The 16,619-nt window shown below is 44.0% G+C and overlaps 1 protein-coding gene across 1 annotated transcript; it reads right to left on the reverse strand.

Moving 5' to 3' along the window:
- Positions 1–5,688: 5,688 nt before the first annotated feature.
- ACP6 (acid phosphatase 6, lysophosphatidic) lies at positions 5,689–16,391 on the reverse strand. The gene is made up of 10 exons (XM_045010182.1): positions 15,751–16,391; positions 12,093–12,221; positions 11,874–12,004; positions 11,271–11,350; positions 10,190–10,277; positions 8,425–8,557; positions 7,315–7,415; positions 6,575–6,670; positions 6,179–6,344; positions 5,689–5,862 (listed from the first exon to the last, which is right to left on the reverse strand). The coding sequence occupies exons 1-10, from the start codon at positions 15,946–15,948 to the stop codon at positions 5,725–5,727; spliced, it is 1,260 nt and encodes a 419-aa protein (XP_044866117.1). The 5' UTR covers positions 15,949–16,391; the 3' UTR covers positions 5,689–5,724.
- Positions 16,392–16,619: the final 228 nt, after the last annotated feature.

Below are 16,619 nucleotides of genomic sequence, written 5' to 3' on the forward strand. Positions count from 1 at the left end.
TGGACTGTCTTTTTTTTAAAATCCAGTCCAGTGGTGTCCTGTGTACTTAGGTGACTGACAAACTTCTCCTTGTTTGTTCCCTCATTAGCGTCAGTCGTATTAGCTGCTAGATGGGACTAGCTTTCGTATCTTATGAAAGGTACTGGATTGGCTGCTGTGTGCCTCTTTCAGTTCACGTCTCCTTTACTCATTTTACCTGGCCTGAGCTTAACTTGATTGTTTCTTTGAGTTTGGTATTATCTCAAAGGGGGGCAGACCTGAACCCTGGAGATGGTATCCACAGCCTCTTTCAACACATTGAGGACTGGAGAATTGGTAAAAACTCCTGCTTCTGGACATCCTTCTGGGTTAGCGGTTCTTGGTCCATTGCAAAGCGAGTGTCTCCTTTCTGTTACAACAGGGAGAAAGTATGACACTGTTCACAAAGTCTGTCTGTTCACTGCCAAAGTGTCTCTGCCCAAATGGCAACACTCAGTGGTTCTTTGTCACACTGGATTGCTGATGAGTGAGGTAGGGTCTCTGACTTGTGGATTAGAAGCTAAGGTAAAGGGAAGAATTAAATGACAAAGGTGTTAGATAAATCCTCAGTGAGCAGGTTTTTTATCTAGACAACCCTGGGTAAATTGTTGCCTTGCTGCTGTTTCATTGATCCCTGTCTAATTCCATCTCTGCTTTTTCAGACCTTTTTGAGAGAATTTCAGCAATGAAGTTTTATGTAACATGCATGGGGAGAGAGACTGGATACTAAAACATAGTCCTTTCTCCAGAGTAAAACAGCAATTTATTCTCAAATCCTCCTCCTGCTTTGTTTGAAAGTCTGAGGTAGACTTTATTCATACAAGCTTGGCTGCTCTTTCTCTTTAGTAACATGGGAGGAAACATTCTGCTATTCAGACTCTCATTTTAAATCGCTGCACAGCCTGATGGCAGAAAAGCCCAAAAGGTAACCCCCAGATGGTGAACTTCTGAAACTTAATGGTAACATCCCTCCTATATCACAAATACATGGTAAATATTTGAAATCTGTTTAAAGTAGTAGATTGTGGTATTGCAGACAGTTCATCTGTAAAGTACACACATAATTCTCAGCATCAGGGTCTAAAAGACAGTACGTTCCCCAGGTTGCAGACCATATAACAGGTTAATCTACTCAAGAACCATGCAAGTAAGGATCTGTATCTTGCATACAAATTATCCTACCAGCTAGCTAATATCTGTCTTCTGGTGGTACCCACTAAGTGATGCTTCAGAGGAAGATTTACAACATTCCTTATGCTCTTGGGATCTAACCTATGTTGAATCAGAAGGTACTGGGACAGGTTACTGCCTTAGTGGCATCAGTGCCTAAGCCTCATTCTTTGATATGAATTTAGGCATCCACATATCTTACTTTTCCTAATTATAAATGTGACTCCTAGACATTATCTAGACCTCTTAAATGTAGCATCTGTTCTGATGAACTACTAAGGCACTGTAGGCCACAGATTACAAATATGTTGCATAAAAGATTTAATTTAGTCAATAAGCCCAGCACCAATAATTTAATCAAGAATCTGCTTGTTCTCTGACAGCAGAAAGAGGTGCAGCTGATTAATTTTCACCACAGTTCATAATTTTGAATACATCAATCATGTCTAATCTAAATATTCTTTTCCACTTGTAATCTTTGCACACTCATGTCTTCACACACAAATATATGCAGTCCTCCTCTGCCAAATCTATTCACTATTTGGTGTTTCTTGAAGAGAGATGAACAAAGTTGAAGGCAAGACTCCAGTTAGAGAAATACCATGGTCTGCTACATCAGTTTGGTAGCAGTGACTCTTAAAAGATCTCATCTCACTTCTGCTGCTGGCCTGCTCCCTTCATTTTTCTCCCACTTTCAGCAGCGGATCCTCTAAGTTCAGAGCCAGCCAATGTAGATAATTTCCAGTTATTTTTATAGCTGCCTATTGTAGACATCACACTTCAACACCTTGTGCTATATACTATGTTTTAAACAGCTGGTGTCTCTTTTTAATCCTTAAAAGAAAACTCCACTAACATTTACTGTGTTGGAGCCACAGGCTCTACTTCAACTCAGTATCCACTTCTGCTACTCTAATGAAACTTCCACACTAAGTTCTAAGACCTTCTCCCTACCAACTCCTCTGCATGAAAACCAGTTCTTTACTTTAACTGCTCGTTGCTCACCGTCTTTAAATCAACATAAGAAAAAATAACTATGGGGAAACATTTCTGAAGTTTGAGGGACTTCTATTTTAAAAAACCAAACAAAAATGTCGGATGCTGCATTGACAGGGAGATGGACTGGATGCCCTAAATGAACTTGTATTACATTAAGGCTTAGTTTTCCTTTCTAGAAACTTCTCAGTTGATCATATTAGATACAGCGATTGGCTCTACTAGTCTATCCTTAGACATACATTGCATGAACTGTGAGTAGCGGGATTCCTCTTTACTGACTCTTGCAGAGAGAAGCCCTGTTCCCTGTTTTGGAGTTGATTACTTGAAAAATATTATCCATGTTGGCATAAGTACCTCAGCTACTTCATACCTGTATTTGCTTTTTAGCAGTTGGCAGTATCCTCCAGTCCTGTAGACTTACAGCTCTTAACTTCCTCCTTTGGTATTTCTGTCTTTGTGTAAAAGTACACTAATCTCCCATCAGAATTCCTTTCAAAACTATTATTTATAGTGTCTAGAGGTCTGCTAGACTTTATATAGACATTAGAGATCTACACCTCTACCCCGATACAACACGAATTTGGTAAAGCAGCACTCCGGGGGGGCGGGGCTGCGTGCTCCGGCGGATCAAAGCAAATTTGCTATAGCGCGGTTTCACCTATAATGTGGTAAGATTTTTTTAGCTCCAGAGGACAGCGTTATATCGGGGTAGAGGTGTATATAGTCTTGGACAAAGCCCCTAGCACACAGTGCTTCTGCTGCATCACTGTTGGTTGAGTGTTGTGCAGGAGAATATTACTGCTAGTCATGGACAATGAGCAAAAGATGGGCAGCTTCCTCAGCAGACCTTGGCTTAATTCTTTCATCACACCACCACCCTTCCCTGATAATCTTGTGCTTATATTAGAGTTGTCATACTGAATAAGACATGTAGTCCATTTAGTCCAGTAACTTATCTGACAGTGGCCAGTGCCAGAAACCCCATATATAACATTATGGAATAACTGTTGAGAGGGGAAGTTTCTTCCCAATCAATCAGCTAGAGGTTGGTTTATGAGCTGAAGCATGAAGGTTTTATACTCTTTTTCTAAATGTATTTTATCCTACCTAGGGTAAGCAGTTCTTTTAGTTAGCTGTATAGTCCTTCAAAATCTACCTGTGCTCTTGAGAGTATCTTGTGCCAATGAGTTCCACAGAACTTGTTGTTCAATTTCACTAGATGGCATCTTGTTCTTATATGATGAGGGTAAATAAGCTTATGTTTTACCTTCTGTATATCTTTAGTTATTGCATAGACTTCTATAATGTCCCCTTTCCAGACAGTCCACATCACGTCAGTCTCCACATAAATAATTCATTCTTATCCCTGTAATCACTTCCATTGCTCTTCTTGGAACACAGTCTGCACTGTCATTCTTGAGCTAGTGTGCCCAGAGCTGAACATGGTGTTCCAGATGAGGGTGTACCATTGGCTTATGGTAGGTTCAGGAGGTATAAGGAGTTTGACAGTCTTAGTAATATTCTATCAGTTAATTGCTGTTAACACGCGATTAACTCAAAGTAAAAGCTTTTTTTTTTTTTATACGTGCTAATTGCATAACTCTGAGATGGGGCTTGGTGGCTGGGAGACACGGCCAGTCTTAAGGATTGATGAGGGGCAGCCACTCACCAAGGTGCCATGCACAGGGGGGCGCTGCTGCATGCATCTGGTGCCCCTGGTGAGCCAGGACTGGCTGGAGGGCTGCAGCAAGATGCAGCCCCTGTGCAACAGCACAGAGTCTGCCTTGAGCTGCAGGCCGAGTGCCAGGCACCACGAGCTGCAGCAGCAGCACAGAAATAAGTAACACCCAAAATATTTAAATAAATGGTATTCTATTATTAACGGTGTGATTAAAACTCTATTTTTTAATTTTGCAATTAACCATGCTTTCTAATCGACAGCCTTAAAAATTACTAATATTTTGTTTGCTTTCTTTGCTACTGATTGCAGTTAGTTTAGAACTTGGTGATGTATACATGTATTTAAATCATCCCTCCCATTATGTTGACAAATGCACAAATAGTGGTTGGTGGGGGCAGTTTAATGACATATCAAAGGAAAGTCAAGCCCATGTTTCTCAGGAATTACTCAAGTACCTCCAGTCATATATCCAGCAATTAGTTACCGCAGCACTACAATATTTAGTGCTTTTCTTTAGGTGGGAAGGGATAATATTACACAGTGACACTGTAGGGGCTGTTTAGGAAAACTGCATGTAAATAACCAGATGTGCTAGGAGAGGAAGGCTATTGCATAACGCCCAGGGAGCCTTACTTGCTATAAATGATGAAGGGCCTGAGTTTTACATACTAACTAAAACATGGCATCTCTGGTAATGCAGTGCTCCTTACTACTCTCCTAGGGTAATGAAGTCAGAGAAGAAGAGCGTTACCACTTAAATCAACAGCACTTCTACAGTAACCGGTGTATTCCTAGAGTGCTCTCACTGAGTACAAGCTGCCATGATCCTTCCCAGCTTGTGAAAGCTGCAAGCATAGGCTAGAGTAGTTCACTAAACTTCCCTGTTAAATTGAAAAGTCAAATTCACCTAGGAGTTCATTGAGTGTACGTTCCCATACTTAATTTTGGTTTGGTGTAGTTGTATGCTCAAAGCACATTTCCTTATGTATCATGATGGTAGGAAGGGGTTTCAGCAGCCTCTTTACTGCCTTGGAAATGGGAGAGGTCTGCATGGACCTATACGCTATCAGTGGACTAGAGTACTTAAGTCCCAAGCAGCACATTTGCACTAAGGTGAGATAAGGAAGGGGAAGATAGCCATGCTCTGCACAGAAGCTATCATGGTGAGACTAAGGAAAAGAGGCAACAGTATATTGCTTTCAACATAAACACCAATGGAGGCACCATGGAGAGTGTCATAACTAGAAGCAGGCTACAGATTATCTGACATGCTCCAGCATTTTGCTATTAGAGGGGAAAATATCACTCCCGCTCCATGTCCACAGCAGCAGGTCAGACCAAAGCTTCTGTCCTCCTTAGCTATCTTCAGCCACCTTCATAGTGAGACACAATCTCCAAATGCCTTTGTATTCAGACAATAGTTCATACTGGCAGATGCACTACCCAGATGTGAGGTTGAGTTATTCGGAGGGAGGGATAGCTCAGTGGCTTGCGTATTGGCCTGCTAAACCCAGAGTTGTGAGTTCAATCCTTGAGGGGGCCACTTAAAGATCTGGGGCAAAATCAGTACTTGGCCCTGCTAGTGAAGGCAGGGGGCTGGACTCAATGACCTTTCAGGGTCCCTTCCAGCTCTATGAGAATGTGTGTATATATACACACACACAAAATAATTGCACACACTACCTCCTCTTGCTGCAAATGCACGAGTTAGCAGCAGTGCATACCAGACCAGCAGAATCCTGCATCTGGCATGAACAGGTCTAGTCACCTTCATAACTTGTCAGATGGAGAGAGGGAGGAAAGAATTCAAACACCAAAGGTTGAAGGCAGGAAACTGAGTTTTATTTAAATACTACTTATGAATTAGTTTGGTTCTTGTCCATCTGGGAGCAAAGGACACTGTACTCCTCTGGACTTACAGCATAGTGTGATAGAGCATTTAGAAATTCCTCCAGCGGGCAGAGATCTGCTCTGCATCCTCTCACCAATTGTTCCTGCAGGGGGACAATCAAGTTCACACACATTTAATAAATAAATTCTTATATTGCCAAAACCCCTTTTGTATGATCTCAAACAAGTGAAGTTGAGGCAGTGGTTAAAGAACTTTGCCAAAAGGTCCCACTGAATCAGTGGCCAGGTCAGAAAGATAATTAGGCTCCTGCCTACCCATCTTGTGGCTGAGTATTTTATCGTGTTCCCTCTGACAATGCAATCAAAATCTGTCTCATTCCACAGCTTAGTGGGCTGGAAATCTGCTGCAAGACCCTCTATCTAGCCACTTGCATTGTAGAGCCACCATTGAGTCCTTACCTCTCCATGGTAAGACAGATGTACAAACCATTCTTTGGATTGCTGATGCTGATACAGTTCCACTGTCACATCTGCAGCATAGGGTGGCCACTTGTGATCAAAGATCCCCAGTGCCATCAACAGAGGAATGAGGGTAACATCATGAGCAGCATAGAGAATGAGCTTTCTGGGGGAGAGAGAGAGATACTAAAATAAACATTTTGCATTTATTTCTCTGGATATCTAGCTACCATCCTGCATGCCTTTGCTAATGATGGATTAGCTTTTAAAACTCATTTAATAGTTAAATACACAGCTCTTCCTTTACTCATACATACTCGATGTCTGTCAATTGGCTCTTTACATGTGCAGCCAGTCACTGTCTCTCTAGCTACCATCAATTATATTGCCCTGTACCTGGCCTCTGTAGCAGGAGATGATGGATCCATCGCTTTCATTATATTCTCATGTACAGCATAGAGAAGAGGACCAACACACATCTGGAGAACCTCTCTAGAACAAATGGAATTGGAAATTAGCCTGAACAAAAAACTGTGGACCACACGAAGAAAAAGTTGAAGAACTCTTGATCTGTCCCTTATTTCACTTTCCCGTTTTGTTTGCTCTGATATACGGATACTCAACCTAGGGGTTGTGACTTGTACTGGTGTCATGACTATACCCTCCACTTCTGTATGGCTTGAAGGAAAGGGGGAATCCTGAAACATTTTTAGAACCGCAGCCCTAATAAAAGGGAAGTGCTGCTGGGCATTGCAGCTGGGGGCTGTTTTTTTTAAAAGGAAAAAACACCGTTTCCCTTGGCAGTAAGTTAGCCTATCATCTTTTACGAATTGTAAAACGGTTACTCAGCTGTGTATATCAAGTCATGTACTTTGTTCTGCAAGTCATGTACTGCAGGCCTAGAAGGTGCTCTTCACACTAGTATCAACCAGTCTTTGCAGCCCTCCTGTGCTTTACAGGTGATGCACCACTGGGATAATTCTCTGCCTGGTGGAAATCAGATTCCACGAGTCTGGAACGACATCCTGTAAAAGGGATTCTTTGCTCATCCAGCCCCAGTCTTCCCGCTTCCCCCTTCAACCTAGTGAAGTGCAGAACTCTCCTTCAGGCTGGGGGCTGGAGATATGAGACATCACCTTGAATTATGTTCCATGATGTAAATCATTGAGTCGATGGATCGACGCTCAATCGTTTTCAGGAAGTTCTTCAGCACAGGGCAGCTAGGCAAGTCATGTACCTGAAAGAACATGTGGGGTGTAAGATCCAGTGTGCAGCCACCCAAAAGCAGGTATCGATGACACACTTGCACCTAAACACAGGCGTTCATGGGCTAAGTTTCACAATATGTACACTCCACAGGTCTGCACTTACTGTAGGAAACTAACTTGTGATGGGTGTTGCAGGTTTTTGGTTTTGTTTGTATTTTTGGGGGGGGTGGGGTGTTAATATAAGGAGCTGGCCCTTATACCAACTGCAAGGTTTATATACATTCCTCCTTAAACTTTCATGCACATAAAGAGCACTAAACATGTTCTTAACACCTGTGATGAAGATACAGAGCTATTCTGACAGCCAGACCAGGTGAATCCTATTAGTTCCAGTATAGAATAGGGATATAAAAAGGATTTTGAGCCGCTCTCTTTGAGACAGGGAAATTTGAGCAAAGACAGAATCCTGCAAGAAAAATCCCTGGAACCAGGCAAACTCAAGAGGAAGGATAGGTCAAGGTCTATGTCAGTTAACAATAAAGGCAAACCTCAGGAAGGCAGTAAATTTGGATCATGTGTAGTGTGGTAGCCGGGTGGAAATGCCGCCTGCCTGTAGGCCCAGTTCTTGGCATGCTGATTAAATAATAGTAGGAAAAAACTTTGCAAATATATAGGTCAATATTTGAATTATTTACTGAGATTTGTAAGCTGAGTGAAGGAAGAAAAATATTTCTTGAATAACTTAGTTCAGGGGTGGAGGAGAACTTGCCATTTAAATAAATTTTTCTATTACATAACCACATGCCGCCAACTCTTGTTGGTTAGAGAAGAGGGTGCTCTGAACTTTGCTTCATATTAAGACAATCTTCCTCAGGCTGCTACTTTTGAAAAGCCGCATCTAGCCAACTGGGCTGCATGGGCAGATGCCTGTGGAATGCCACTGACTTTAGGGGGCTCTGCACATGTACAGGGGTCTACCTGTGTGGATCAGCTTGCAGGATAGGGGCCTGACATTGCTGCAATTATGTCCAACCTCACCTGCTCAGCAAAGATGTTGTCGAGTAGAAGAAAAAAATCCACAGGCTTCTCACTGTCGATCCCCATCTCCTCTCGAATCATTTTCAGATCATCAGAGATGCCCGGCTGCAACAAGACACTTTCCATTTTACCCCTGTCAAGAAAAAGGAGGCTTTTTAGATCCTCAGGCACGCTGGCAAGAGCAACAAGATAGCCGCAAGAGAACCTCCCTGCTCACTGGGTAGGGCTGTCTTCCAGGAGTGCGAGGGAAGGGAATGGAAACTGCTCAGTGCTGGATGGTGTCCCAGCGCTTGGAATGCTGACACTAGAAGTGACAGATTCTCTGTCTGAGCTGATGCCAAGATTTTAGATTTGTCATTGGGACTCTAACCTGGGGAGGAGATGTTAATTCCAAGGAGGAAATCTAAATGAGACACAAGCATTTCAAAAGAAAAGGACACACTCAGCAATGATTACATATCAATTAATAGTCAGTGTCACTGGAACTCCGGCCACCTGTACCTCCAGGGAGCACTACTTTGCCAAGCTTGCCTCACAAGGAATGAGCAGTGAAAAAACCCTGGACTGACTCCTACATTTGTTGTATTTATTATAGGGGCAATGCAGAGTGATGCCATTCGTTAACTTGGCCTTTAGCCTCTCTTTTCAATTCTTTTTGAACTTTGCCAGACTTCACCCAATTGGGCTGTGAATGTCCATGCTGGATCTTTGCCTCAGTCTGAATGGGGATGGGGGGAAGGGGGTGTTTCAGCAAAAACTCTTCAGCCTTTTCCCAGAACTAAATTGAGGGAAAACAGCTTTATCAATGTTAAAAAGAAAAAAGTCTGTCCGTTTCTTTCAAGAGCTCTTGCACCTCACAAATCCATTCCTATTTGGCAATCCTCCCAAAAATGTTACACATATGCAGTTGTTCAGTGCTTGCTCCTTAGTGGTGTGAATGTCCCAGCCGCAGTGTGCATGTTCTCAGGCCTCACTGAGATGCCTGCAGCAGTCAGCCAGCTTGCCTGTCCACTCCCTACCCCATCAAAATACACCCTACACTGCAAAGCCACGCACTCAGTTTTCATATGCCAAAATTAAGGTTGCCTCTTTGTGAGAGAGAACTCTGATAGTCTCTACTGGGCTGTGGACAAAAGCATGTCATGTAACCCAAGACAAGCGCAGTACATATGGGCAAAGAGGACAGAGTTAGATAGCACTGGCAACCTTAAAACTGGCATTTATTAACATGAGTGCCTGACTTTGCAACCTTAATGTTCTTTTCATGTAGATTTTTTATAAGAAATATTTTAAATTCTCAGATAAAAGCTTTGTTAAACAGGTGCTCAGCCTTAACTCCAATCAGTTAAGGGTATAAATATTACACAGATGTTGCAATGATCCCAAACCAAAACACTACACACCCTGGACAGTCAGAGTTAAGGTTAAATTTAAAATAAATCTAAACATATTAAAGAATGGAACTGCAGAGTTAAGGCTCCCAAGCAAGCTTAACTCTGCTGTGTAGTGATGCTGTGCTATAACCATACAGGTATGATTTGTGCACAAGTGTTGGTAGTGATTAGACTAAACTGATCTTTCAAGAGCTATTAAATATTTTTTTGCACATAGTGTCACTAATACTTTATGCAACTGCACAGAGACAAGGAGTACAGCCATTGCAATAGGAAGCATTCAGTGAATGAGGAAAACATGGTGCTTTCAGTTATTAGCAGTGATGTGCCATGATGGGGACCTCAGAAGGAGACACGTGACTGGGGATTACCTGCTCAAATGCTTCAGGCGCTGGCAGTTCTGGTAATTGGGGTAGAGGATTTCAGTGCTTGCTTCATCAGTGACGATATTAATGGGTCCTGTGGAACGGATAAGAGGAAGCTTCTGTTATCCCTAGCACAGCTGAGGTTGCCTTATACTAGATCTGCTTTTACCAAGACAGGAATACAGAACTGGGCCTTTGTGCAAGACCACCTCCCATTAAAGTCAGTTTCCTTGTACAAGGTCTCACCTTTGTTTTCATGTCCTTCCAAGGCTCTGCCAATTCTCTTTTTGTTAATCAATATTTACATTGTGGTACCACCTAGAGGCCATTCAGATTGGAGCCTCATTGTGCATGGCTGTGGGCATACATCTCATAAATGGCAATCTCTGCCCCAAAGAGTTTATTGCTGTAGAAATCTTAACTGAGCCGGTGTGTGTGTGTGGTATTTCCTACCGCTGTGTTTAGTATTACTGTGTACCACAAAATATATCCCTCCCTGTAACCCATCAAGAGTGTTATGATCTGGTAAGTCACTTTGCTGCTGCCAGGACATTCAAGCCCAGGGACCAAGGGCAAATGAGATGCTCTCAGGATAGTCATATCTATAGGGCCTGCTCCCTGTGACATTAGTCTCACATTGGTGAGCTTCAGGGTGCAGGTGGGAGGTGTTTCTGGATGGTCAAACTTTTAACAGGGCTCAGGACTCTTATGGGCAGAATGCTCCAGGTTCTCTCAAGAGACATTTCAGACCTGACGATGTATTGTGGCCTACTCTTCATTTCTCATTGCCTGTTTCTGACACTGGTAAATGTTTCCCTACTCAGTCAAGCTGAGTTGCAGCAGCAGGGGCAAGGGATCAAGGATGGGCATCAACATGAAGCCAAGGAAGAGATAGAGCAAAAGGCGAACTGACAACTCATGCACTAGGCAGGAGATCCTAGATGGGAGGGTGGGGGAGGAAGAGCAACGGAAGTGTGGTGGGAAGACAGTAACCTGGGGACCAGAGCAGTTGGGATGTGTGAAAGGAGAGTATATCTAGGGTAGATGGGGGAAGCACAGTCAGAAACAACCTCCTCCCGCCCCATACCTTCTTTATGCTGTTGGAACAGCCCAGCCAGCAGACAACGTGTGGACTCCAGATTGCGAACAATATTAGTGGAACGGACGCTGAAAGAGAGAAGGCAGCTTGTGAAACAGAGTGACACGGTCTTCCTCCTGTAAACAAGGCCACATCCAAGAACAACCTGTTGGACATGGGACCTCGATCTCCCCATGAATCAGCAGCTCCAGATACCCACTGTCAATATTAGCATCACTGAAATGCAACTTGGACATTGAAGGCACTAGTGTCTCAAGTTTTTGTACTGGTGACCCCTTTCCCACAGCAAGCCTCAGAGTGCAACCATCCCCCATAAATTAAAAACATTTTTTTAAATATTTACCACTATTATAAATACTGAATGTGAAGCAGGGTTTGGGGGTAGAGGCTGACAGCTCGTGACCCTCCCTCCTCTGTTTGAGAACCCATGCACTAGTGACACCTGGTACCAAGTTGTACTGGCCATGTGGGAGGGGTCAGAGGCCTGCAGTGAGAGACACTGTGGGAGGAGCATGTCAGTCAGGGAGCCTTCATCCAAGAAGTAAGAGTGAGGGCTGCGGGGGACTCATGCAGGAATTTTCAGAAACTCACAAGACCTCGGAAGGTTTGAACACCGGAGATAGAAAGTTGATCTTCTCCACGTAGCTTCTCCTCAGCCTTTCCCCCAGTTCAAACATCTGCTGCATCCCCACTTTTGTCAGCTGCCCAGCAATGACACCACCCTGGAGAGAGAAACAGCAGTCACATTCAGTGCATGGAAAGATACAAGTCTCGCAAGGGGAACCTGATCAAGGGGAAAGTGTTTCTCACCTTCAATGTGGTCTTTTTGTATTGATCTTCATAAGGGGAGTGGGGTTTTGGCCCACCAGAGAGGTCAGTTACTGTGTAATCAAACTGGGTTTGAGCGGGGACTTCTAACAGAGTTGGATGCCACTCCACCTGATGCAAAAAACACGAGAGAGAAATGCTTCAGTAGAAAATAATCATCTTCCAATCCCATCAGAACTACTCTGGGCTACACCAAGGCATAGGGGAATACATTGCGTTGCCTCTGTGATAATGAGACAGGGTCAAGTAATATATAGTACATGACTCCATTGTCTCCCATTATATAGCACAGCATCTTGGAACGTATGGTCCTAGGACATCTGAGACCCTCCATTACTGGGACATGCAACATGACCTCTCTATTGCTCCTGAGAAACTACAGCACTGAGACCGCCGTACCCCTCTAGCAGCTGAAGAAATAACAGGCGATCACACCTACTACTAACAGCAAACTGAATTTCTCCTTGAGCTAAATGGTAGAGCTAATACTCTCAGATTCAAGAGTCATGAAAAGCTGGGTCAGTCACAATGATGCCCAGGTAAGTGGGGCAGTGTAGTGCCTGCTTACTGGAGCAGTCTGCATAGCGAGTGCTCATTGCCCTGGAACAGCTCTCTGTGTCTGAGTACTGGGAGTCGAGCACTTGGTTAAAGTGGCAAGTAGAAACGGTTTTGCCACTTCAGTGGCAGGAAGCATGAGAGGGATGATCTGTACTGCTGCTGCTGTATTGGCAATTAATGGATAGGACTCCAGAGGGGGAGCGTGTACTTCTGAATCTGTAGGCTCCCCCAGCCAAATTTCTTACAAACATTACATTCCCTCTGTATTCAGCACAACAGCCAGCAATTCAGAAGGTAAAAGCTGGATCTAGCCAATTTTTGTTCCTAAATCCCAATGTCTTATCCTGGTTACCCTATTTAAAGGTACACTCTAGTGACAACGCTCCTGAAAAACCAGATGCATGTAGACAAAAATGGCCTAAAAAATCCAAGTCGGTACCCCAGATCTAGCCATTTTTTATTTCAAGCCCTAAATGTGTACCACCTACAACAGAAAACCAAAGCCAATACCCATTGTACCAGTACAAAGAAGGCGTGGACCCTGATAGATCTTGGTTCAAAAGGGCAGCAAAAACTTGGATCTAGCTGGTATTTGGCAAAAACTAATTAAAAGTGGCTTTGTGCACTTAAACAGATACATATCTTCTACAGTAACAATGTGTAGTTACATATGTTGGGAGAAAATGTGACATTGTAGTTGGATCTCTGCACGTGACGCTATTTGAGTTAGAAGTGTGACAGACATCTTTTTGAGAGTGTCAGATGGCAAACTCTATTTTATATCAGATACTAAGTGTGGCTAAGGGATAGGACATCAGCAGCTTCTCAGTACACAAAAGTGAATTTACAGTATTTCCATGTAGTTAAACTAGTTATCATAATTATGTGTACTTATACAGTAACAGAAGATCCAGTTCTGCCCTCAGCTATGCACCCACACTGACTTCAATAGAACATATCCGCGCACTCAATATTAACTACGTTTTAAATTAATACATTAGAACCTTGCTAAACTGCAACTTCCTAATTCCCATGTTTAAATAAATGGTGTGAACCCTCTTCTCAGCAAAGATTTAACAGCAGACTCCCGTAGTGAGGTTTCATATTGCCAAGACTTCATTACTTTTGCACATTATTAGAGAGTATGTTTACTACTACGCCATATTGTATAAATAATTAAAATTAAACTACAGCTGTCACAATAAATGAATAGAGAACACTGTAATGAAATAGCTTTGTTATTCTGTTCACTTACTAATTAAAAAAAAATCAGCGCTTGGTAATGGGACTCCCTGTTGTCACGCCAAATGAGCAAGGCTTTATGGTATTGTTAACTGCATCTAACTTTAATTAATTACTATTTTATCCAATATTGCTATTTTTTCCAAAATGGTATCCTAACAATTCTGACTCCCTTTATCCTGCTTGGATTTGTGTACAATTCAATTTGAATCAGAGATCTCTCTCATCCCTGTTTTAAAGACAGCCATTACACCACCCCGGCTAACGTATCTACTAAAGCCACAAATCTGATAGCAATCTAGGTCACAGTTGGAACCACATTTGGAACCAAACACTCATATTCACAGTTGCATTGAACACACTAACATCAAATATGATCTGAACAACACTAGACAAGATGCTCCCCCTCTTCTTCCACCTCAACAGCTCCATTTATTGTCTACATAGATAGTAAAAACCCTAAGATTTGGGGGCAAAAATGGACACGTTCTGATAGGATTCAGATACCACATCCAGGAGTTGGAAGATGCACCGAGTCTGAAACCCTGCAAGTACAAATGTCTCTGAAGCAGGGCACTGACTATGTCTGGGAGGCACAGTGTCATTAGATTCTTAGGTCCAAAGCCCTTACCTAGGAATTGCAGGTGTTCTCAGCACAATAACCAAAGGGCAAGACAACCTTCAAAAAGACACGTTACCCTTCAAAGGCACTTTGGTCTTTTGGAGTGTTTAGACTTTAGGAACAATTTAATGAGACACCCAAAATAAAATAAAACAAAAAACCCTGAATCTAGGCCAGAAGCCCCACCACGTGGCAGCACCATTTCCCAGTGTTGGATGCCAGAACCACCAGGCTCCCTGAGACAAAGGGCTGCCATGTCTTCACTTTGTCAGACCCATCCTGTTCACCATCTCCTCTCCTCCTGCTAAACCACAGTGCCACTTCCCTGAAGGATAACTGCTCTTCTCCTCATAAATAAGAGTAAAGCACACAGCAGGTAGGAGAGAATGGTGTACACGTAAGCATTTTATTTTTTAACACTAGTTGTCATTATACACAGTAAATGATTTTGAGTTGGGGGAGAAAAATTAAGTGGATTCAGCAGTGGATTTCCTTCCTCTCCCCGCAAGCTTTACTGCACCAGAATGCACTGGAAATCAGACTTTTCTAGTGCCAGGGCACTGAATATAAGTGTTGTTTGTAAGGAGCCAACATGGCCTAATAGACTGGGGCTTACGAGAACTGATTTCTAGTCCTAACTCTGCTGCAGGGAGACCTTAGGTAAGTTATGTGCCTTGTGCCTCAGTTTCCCCCATCTGTTAAATGGAGATAATGATACCTCCTTTGTAAAACACTTTAAAATCTAGTAATAAAAGAGAAGTGGTATTCTTAAATGGTAAAATGTGCAAACCAAAATATAGCTGGGTCCAGAAGGATCCCAATGCTAGATCTGAAATTTTGCCACCCTAGTTGATCTGTCAGGGTCTAGATTTTACTATTGTAGGGTCATCAGCTATACTTGTTTATAAATATGGTACAAAAACTTGGGAGTTCAGAGCTGAGTCTGGGACTGTAAATTAGCTGTACCAGGAAGAGTCAGAATTCACACTTTAGCACAGTAATACTTGTCTACTTGGCATAGATAGTACAGTTTAGGAACAAAAAATTAGATAGATTCAGATTTTACTTGAATACACTTCACTGTTGTATTCCCCTGCTCTAGGGCACACCTTGTCACTGCAGATACTCTTCCCCCCTCCCCCAAGATACAGGGACAGCAGCTTCCTCAGATCAGCTATGCTGTCCTTAGATTCAGAGTTTCCAGAAGCCCCTTCTCACCTGCTCTGCTTTCGGGATAGGTCTTAAAGGAGTGCGAGCTCCATGCCGAAATATGACCTGGACCAACTTCAGCTCCAGCTGATGGCGATCGCTGCTATACTGAGTTTTGTCCCTTCTCAACTCAGCCAGGGCTACCCTCTTCTGGTGCACACAGAAAGCCAGGGTGCCCAAGATACTCACTCGAGCCCAGATACCCATGCCGAGGGGCTGCCCTCCCTACGAGATGCTGCGTGTGGATTAGTTTATGTAATACCAGCCCTGGGAAAGGGTGGAGCTGGAAGGACGCTGCACCTCAGCCCAGAAATTCAGATCCCACAAACAGGCGCATTGCGGGGGGGGGGGGAGGGTGACCAGACAGCAAGTGTGAAAAATCAGGACACTTTTCGGGGTGGGTGGGTGCGTGCGGGCGGGTGGGTGATAGCTGCGCACTGTATACAAGGCAAAGTCCCTGACACGGAGACGCCTGGTCACGCTAGCTGGGGGAAGAGGAGGAGGCGGTTGCTGACCCCGCACTTCCCTTCAGCAGGAGCCGCCAGCGAGGTGCCAGCTCCGCCCCAGCCCGGGGGCGGCGCAGCGGAGCCGGGAAGCGATGCGAAGCGTCACGTGGCAGCAACAGCTACAGCTGCAGCAGCCCCCCCCCCCGGCCGGGGGGGCTCGCGCCTCTCTCCCGGGCACGGGCGCAAGGGCAGGGGAGGCGCGCGCGCGCCCGGCCCCGCTACGAGCTCCGGAGCCTCCCGGCCGGACCCGGGGCCAGTGCGATCGCCCCAGACAGAGATAAGAGCGGAGCCGCGCACAGGTTTATGGGAAATGTAGTTTTCCCACCAGCACGCGCCCTTGCTGGGAGCCCGCGGATGGACTACAACTCCCAG

The sequence above is a fragment of the Mauremys mutica genome, chromosome 1 (genome assembly GCF_020497125.1).
Source record: "Mauremys mutica isolate MM-2020 ecotype Southern chromosome 1, ASM2049712v1, whole genome shotgun sequence".
In the NCBI taxonomy this organism is placed as follows: Eukaryota; Metazoa; Chordata; order Testudines; family Geoemydidae; genus Mauremys; species Mauremys mutica.

Bases quoted from the DNA above. Each gene is read 5' to 3' on its own strand.
- ACP6 (XM_045010182.1), bottom strand. From the start codon at position 15,948: ATGGGTATCTGGGCTCGAGTGAGTATCTTGGGCACCCTGGCTTTCTGT. The intron at 12,005-12,092 runs GTGAGAAACACT...TTCTCTCTCCAG, and splicing joins ACAAAAAGACCACATTGAAG to GGTGGTGTCATTGCTGGGCA. The intron at 5,863-6,178 runs GTAAGGACTCAA...GTCCCCCTGCAG, and splicing joins ATCTGTCTTACCATGGAGAG to GAACAATTGGTGAGAGGATG.